This window comes from Xenopus laevis, chromosome 3S, assembly GCF_017654675.1.
Source record: "Xenopus laevis strain J_2021 chromosome 3S, Xenopus_laevis_v10.1, whole genome shotgun sequence".
Lineage (NCBI taxonomy): Eukaryota > Metazoa > Chordata > Amphibia > Anura > Pipidae > Xenopus > Xenopus laevis.
Window position 1 is genome coordinate 126,481,707 of NC_054376.1, and position 7,684 is coordinate 126,489,390.

Genomic DNA, 7,684 nt, shown 5'->3' on the forward strand with positions numbered 1-7,684 from the left:
TCTGGTAAGAGGGACACCACACATTGGTCAGTTTCCATGTAATCAAGTGATTCTCCCATGGAACAATAGAGATCTGGTCCATGTTTTGGTTGGGTTGTTTCTGCTAAGAACGATACCATGCATGGGTCAATTTTCATGTAGTCAACTGATCCCCCCATGGTCGAGTCCTGCATGGAACCAATGTTTGAAACCTAGCCCTAACCCAGACCTGCAATCCGCATATCTACCTGCCCTGACCTGCTACCCGAGACAATCTGAATACCAACATTGTAAACTGCACCCCAAAATCCTATTTGAATACCCGATAGACCAATGGAGATCTGGTCCATGTGTTAAGTTGGGTTATATCTGGTAAGAGTAAGCATGGGTCCATTTTTATGTAATTAACTGATCCCCCCATGGACCAATAGAAATCTAGTCTATGTGTGGCTCCAGCTGCTTCCACATTGGATGATGACCCCTTAAATGCAACAGTGTAGGTTAGTGATCAATTATATTTTGCATTTTGGACAAATACCTCTTACATGACATAGTGCACTGTTTCTATGAAGTTATCTATGAAGTTTTATCTTCTAAAACGATTTCTGTGGGCCGAACAATGGTGGAAAATTCACTCACAAATGAGTGAACTGAAAGGGTCCTGAATAAATCTCTTTACACAGCTGGACAGCGTAAGCATTATTTATTGGAGTTACTGTGTTATTGGTTAATAACTGGAGATTCTGTTTTCCCAATATTAGCTTATTTCATAAATATAAGGTTTCATATCCTGCTGTTCTCCCCACAAGTCTCTTCACGCAGTTGTTTGTATTGTACATCAAGCCTCTGTGAATTTTTCTGATTCTCCCACTTTCCCTTTCCTACCATTTATTCTCCCCTGCTCTTCTGCTCATACAATGGTTTTGGTAAAATAAATACATTTTCCCTTTAATAATAAAGATTGATAATGCATTATAAATATTTCTGTGGAACAGCTTTTAGAATTGCAAGTCCCAACCTGAAGGTGGGAGATAAGAACAGTAGCACACTTGTGGTTTTTGGGTCCAAAGAAGTTGCTTAAGGCTAAGGCTGCTCAATTCCAGGGCAATAGATATGGCAGTGCCACTGGAAAACTTTGCACCCTTTCCCCTAAGAGTAGGGACACAATACATTGTTGATATACTCCATGGGACCTAAACACAAGGTCTCTTTCTCCACCCAGTTGTATGTGGTCTGGAGACAAGTGCAATGTGATTCTCTGCACCTTATGAGGATGATTGTGATATCCATCTCCATTCAACTCATTCAAACTCTACCTTCTCGGTTAATACAAGTTAATATCTTAATCAATCTCCAATACCCAACTGAGAATGGATCACCACCATTGGCTTGGAAGTTACATCCATGAATGAACTCATCCTGTGTTTGACCCAGACAAAGCTTGTTCTACTGTTTTTTATAGGACTATACCACCTCCCACTTAAAGATAGGATTCAAGGTCACTTTCACCCTCTCTTAAAATATGCCTTGAGGCAAAGCAACCCTTAAAGGAGAATTAAATCCTAAAAATGTCATATTTTATACAGTGAACTTATTGCACGAGGCTAAAGTTTGAGCTTGACAATAGCAGCAATGATCCAGGACTTCAAACTTGTCACAGGGGGTCACCATCTTGGAAAGTGTCTGTGACACTCACATGCTCAGTGGGCTCTGATTGGCTGTTGAGAAGCTAAGCTTAGGGCTCGTCACTAATTATCCAGCAGAAAATGACCTTCCCTGGCTGTAATATAAGCTGATGCTACAGGTTTGCTGATTATTCAATTCTGATGCTAATTGCACTGGTTTCTGTGCTGCCATGTAGTAATTATGTGTATTAATTACTAATCAGCCTTATATTGTGACATTTCTATTCTATGTGTACTGTATATTGTGAGTGGCTCCCTAAGCTCAGTAAGTGACAGCAGCACAGAGCATGTGAATCAGTGAATCAGCAGAAAAGAAGATGGGGAGCTACTGGGGCATCTTTGGAGACACAGATCTATAGAATTTAATGTTCCTCCAGATTTCTGCTGTGCTCTTTCCTTCCTCCCTCACATGCTAATTATGCGGGGATGAGGTTTAGAATGTACACAGCAGTTTCATGGAGATTTTATTTGCCTTTCTCTAGACGCTGTAAAAGAAAAAGGGAACTAGCGGTGCCAAACAGGTTAACCAACCATTATGTTTTGTTCAGCAGTTGCTGGCTGGTATCTCTCAGTGTAAAAGATTTAAAGGGGCAGTATAGTTTAGTTGGAAGAAGGTCTTATATTCCCTTTGCGCTTTGTAGAAGTAAAATCTATTATCATAGGTCAGTGGTCCCCAACCGGTGGCTCAGGAGCAACATGCTCCCCAACCCCTTGGATGTTGTTTGCAGCTGCAAAAATAAGCAGGTGTTTACTTTGAATTCTTGAAGGTAAGTTTTGGCTGCCAAACAGCCTCCTCTAGACTGCTAGTCCACATAAAAACCAAAAACCAGAGCATATTTGGAACCCCCCAGGAAAATTTTCATGCTGGCGTTGCTCCCCAACTCTGTATACATTTGAATGTGGCTCAAAGGTAAAAATGGTTGGGGACCCCTGTCATAGGTATTCTAGAAGGAAGCCATCATTGCTGTTTATGAGAGAGTAAAGGTGGCCAAACACGATAAGATCCGCTCGTTTGGGGAAGTCACCAAACGAGCGGATCTTTCCCCGATATGCCCACCAACGGCAGGACGATATCGGGTTAATACAAACGTTCAGTCCTAGAGCCAAACAAATCCGATAGAATTATAGGAAGGAAATGGGCGCCGACTGACTGCATCAACTCATCAAAAAATCAACCTGACCAATTTTTGGCCCCTACACAGTGGCGAGTGACTACCGGGGGAGCAGGGGGTGCAACTGGGCCAGGGCCCCCCTGCAGTCACAATGGCTGGAGTAGCTGCATCGCCACATGGACGAGGGTGGGGGCGGGGCCCGGCTGCACAGCCCGCACCAGGGCCCGCCCCCACCTAGTTCCGTCACTGCCCCTACACAAGGGCAGATAAGCTTTCTAATCGGTCTATAGGACCAATATCCAGGGGCGCTCCGCCAATGAGGTGAGCTGAGCCGCTTGCCTCAGGCGGCAGCGCCAGACAGGATTCCAGGGGCGGCAAAAAGCCGCTCCTGCACCTTTAAGAGCCGAATTTCCGGTTTTTAAACCGGAAATTCGGCTGCGCTATTGCGAGAGAGCGCAATTGCGCTCTCCGCAATCGTGTTCCTGCCTCCCCTCGCCAACAGGTAAGTCGGTGCGGGGGGCGGCATTGCAGGAGCCGCCTCAGGCGGCTCCTTCCCCAGAAACGGCGCTGCCAATATCAGTAGCTTTATTCTGCCCGTGTATGGCCACCTTTACTCCAGAGGAACAGTGACCTCTAGTGGTCACACTCACAAGAAAACGCTTGAATCATAAAACCATAAAAGGGTCAGCACAAGGCTGACAAGATTGCCCTCCAGTTCAGGAGGCCTTACTATGGCCACACAATGGTTCATTTGCCACAGAGAGAACAATAAAGCCTATAGTAATCTACTATTATAAGCAACTCTAACCTCTGTGCCATCAGCTCTGGGTTTCACCACTTTTATTTTGCTTTACCTTCTGCCCCCTGTGGTGGAGGGTGACATTTTTGCTTGAAGAGAAGCCTATCCATTTAAGAGCTTATAACTATACAACTATATACGGGGTCTCTGTTTGGGAAGCCTTCATTATTCATTGGCAATGCTGGTGGAACCACTACGTGTGCCATTAAACTATGGCTTTCACTGAATATATTTTTGACCATCATGTATCTTTAGCGACACTTGAATGTTTTCATTAATATCTATCTATTTATCTATTTATCTTCCTTCATGTTTCTTCGCTAACACCCACACACCTTACCCCCCCCCCCCCCCGGTTCTCTCGCTGTTTCTCTCTCTCAGTTACACAGTGGAATTCTCCACTAGATTCGTAGGTTTTGCTTCGTCTTGGAAACCCCAGCACTGAACTTCCTCTCTTTGCTTGTGCATAAAAAGCTGCCGAAGCTCAGAGCTGCCTGATATACACTTCCACACCCTGACTCAATTCAGTCTCCGCTCTGCTTCCACCATGACCACTGTCTCTCTACCGGTGAATTCTTCAGACCTTGAAAGCCAGAAAGATTCATTGAGGAGGTGCCGGTGTCTAGACCACTGCCTGGTCATATCAGTGGTGCTCATCATGATGACTTTAGGATCCTTTGGTGTCTTTTACATCAGCTGGAAGAGACCAATAGCAGATAACAGAAATGTAAAGGTGAGTGTGAATTCAGAATCCACCTGCTAGTAACTCTGGGCAATTTATTTCCAAGCACAATAAGTTAAAATAGTCATTGTTACTGCCTTCTGCCTTAGGAGGCACAACTGAATCTTTCCGTAGACAATCTTTCCTTTTATGCTCTAGAAAAGGGGTCCCCAACCTTTTTTACCCGTGAGCCACATTCAAATGTAAAAAGAGCTGGGGAGCAACACAAGCATGAAAAGGTCACTTGGGGTGCCAAATATGGGCTGCGATTGGCTATTTAGTAGCCCCTATGTGTACTGGCAGCCTACAGGAGGCTGTACTTGGCAATATACTTAGTTTTTATGCAATTAAAACTTGTCACCAAGCCTGGAATTCAAAAATAAGCAGCTGCTTTGAGGCCACTGAGATCAACATCCAAGGGGTTGGAGAGCAACATGTTACTCACGAGCTACTGGTTGGGGATCACTGCTCTAGAACATACCTATGGAACTCCAGCATGGTCTTTCTATTGTAACAGTCAAATTAGAATCGTAATATGACTATTATTTAGGCTTTCTTGGAACGTAGCATCCCAATGCATTCCTCTTGGGTATTATGTGGAGATTATGTGGAGATTATACATCTAGGGGCAGTAGGTCCATCCTACTCTTGTTCAAAGAGTTTATTTATATTAACAACAATTTCTTTGTCTCTCTTTCTTATAGACAAGCCAAGCCCATCTTGTGCCAACCAATAGTAAGTATCTATGTACACAACTATCCAAAGTTCTAATGTAACAAACCACTTGATATCCAGGGTGGTATGGACTTCAGAAGATTTAGGAATTTAAGCAATTCTTTGTCTTTTTTTCTCCATAGCTGCTCTGGAGACCAACACGTGGACTTGGTTTGCTGACGGTGTGGACACTGTGCATGTGGGACAACATTTTGCTGTTTCAAGTGATAATACAGAGATTGTAATACACAGGACGAGCCTCTACTATATCTACTCCCAGATATCTGTGATATGCCGTATCACAAACGGGTGTGAGAAGGATACCACCACTTCTCTGAACGTTATAAAGAATGGAGATGAAAGTAGCCCCATCCTGACTCTCAACATGACGCTGGAGAACACTCACAAATCACAAAAGTTTTCTGGGACCACACAGTTGCTCTTCAAAGGAGAAAGGCTCAGCACCAAACTCTGGACTGACAACAACGACGTGTCCTGGGAACTTAGCGATAAGAACGACAACTATTTAGGACTCTTCTTGGTAACCGATACTAATGATATCCACATATCCAGTGAGTAAAATCTAATAGAGATCTGCCCTTGAACAATGGACTTTATCTCCATGCAAACAGCACTACAGGACCAATTCTACATCTTTATATACATTATTATGTTCTACTACAAATGGGATGAAGGATTCTCAGGCAACGTGTATTGGGATAACAGGTTCTCAGCCAATATGAATTCAGATCAAGGGATCTTGACGTGAGTTTGGTTGAGGGGGTTTCAGCCAACATGAACTGATATTATTGGTTTTGGGTTGACCAGTTCTCACCACTTTGTGCTCTAAAGTTGGTCATACCCTGCTTGTCTTTGTAACTCTAGTCTTTTATCACTGTGTGATATTAGTAATACACCTGCTGGCAGAGGTTTTCTCTAGTATCTAGAATAGAAACCTCATAGAATAAAAAAAAGTTCTCTGCCTGTGGGTTGGAACCATGGGGGGGGGGCATTGTACTCTTTGGTTAAATTAAAAATAAGGCTGATGTGGGATAATCTGGAATTCTCTAAAAAGTATTGTCTTTGTTATCCCCTCCTCCCCTGTCTGTCTGTTCCTTGTAGATTCATTCTGTATATTTCACTGTCTCCAATGAACCCTCCTCCTCTATCTATTCCACTCCGTCCTTTACAACCCTTTATATTACTCTTTATAGGTCTTCTATTAGATCCCCCTTCATTTCTATTAAAGTCATTTAATTTCCTTTTTCACTTGGTGTTGGTTTCTCTGTCTTTCCCTTTACCTCCCCATTTTTTCATACAATAACTCTCCCTTTTTCTTATAAAGTCCTCTCATCTCATTTCTTCTCTTTGCTCCCCTTTCCAATCCCCTTTTAACCTTTCTCTGCCGTTTAGAGGAGTAATTCTGCATCTATGTGTGCAATGCACATCTATATATTTTGTAGTTCTTGTTATATTTACTATTTATTTTGTTGGGTTGTATTTATTAAATGAAGCTCTGCCATATTATATTTATTTATTACATATGTATTAAATTATTAACATTTACTGAACTGTTATTTTCTGTTACGTGGGAATGCTTTTTCCTTTTTTGTTTTTCAATAAATGAGTTGGTTAAATAATTAAAATGGGAAAGGCAGGGGTTAACAGATGCCCCCTTAGTGGGCTACAGAAGTTACCCAAAATAATTACAGTTTATACACAATATTTACTGTCTAAAAATGCAAAGTTCGGCAAAAAGGCACACAGAAATTTGATTGCACCATGAAGAAGAGAAGGTAAAAGGGACCCCTATTACACTTGGACTTGACCAACGGTAGGAAACAGGGCACTTGAGCTCTGTTAATAGGTATGACACTTTAAAGGAGAAATAAACCCTAAAAATGAACATGGCTAAAAATGGCATATTTTATATAGTGAACTTATTGCACGAGGCTAAAGTTTGAGCTTGTCAATAGCAGCAATGATCCAGGACTTCAAACTTGTCACAGGGGGTCACCATCTTGGAAAGTGTCTGTGACACTCACATGCTCAGTGGGCTCTGATTGGCTGTTGAGAAGCTAAGCTTAGGGCTCGTCACTAATTATCCAGCAGAAAATGAGCTTCCCTGGCTGTAATATAAACTGATGCTACAGGTTTGCTGATTATTCAATTCTGATGCTAATTGCACTGGTTTCTGTGCTGCCATGTAGTAATTATGTGTATTAATTACTAATCAGCCTTATATTGTGACATTTCTATTCTATGTGTACTGTATATTGTGAGTGGCTCCCTAAGCTCAGTAAGTGACAGCAGCACAGAGCATGTGCAGTGAATCAGCAGAAAAGAAGATGGGGAGCTACTGGGGCATCTTTGGAGACACAGATCTTTACTGCTAAAGGGCTGTGGTTGCCTTGGGCTGGTACAGAAGCACACAAGTCTTCAAAATCTGACTAATATGTCTCATTTGCTCCAAGTACTTCCTGGTTACCTGACAGGTAAAACGTCAGGTCCTATTTTAAATCCCAGTCCAGCCAACTTTACTCTTATCCCAAAGTCATAACTTTTAGTATATTATGGAATGGCCAATTCTAATTGGTCTTCATTATTTAATTTTTTTATAGCTTTTGAATTATTTGCCTTCTTCTCTTTCCAGCTTTCAAAAGGGGTCACTGAC

At 42.3% G+C, this 7,684-nt stretch overlaps 1 protein-coding gene across 1 annotated transcript; it reads left to right on the forward strand.

The window, feature by feature from the left end:
* Window positions 1-3,978: 3,978 nt before the first annotated feature.
* LOC121402283 lies at window positions 3,979-6,576 on the forward strand. The gene is made up of 3 exons (XM_041588933.1): window positions 3,979-4,308; window positions 5,001-5,031; window positions 5,154-6,576. The coding sequence occupies exons 1-3, from the start codon at window positions 4,123-4,125 to the stop codon at window positions 5,588-5,590; spliced, it is 654 nt and encodes a 217-aa protein (XP_041444867.1). The 5' UTR covers window positions 3,979-4,122; the 3' UTR covers window positions 5,591-6,576.
* The last annotated feature ends 1,108 nt before the right edge of the window (window positions 6,577-7,684 follow it).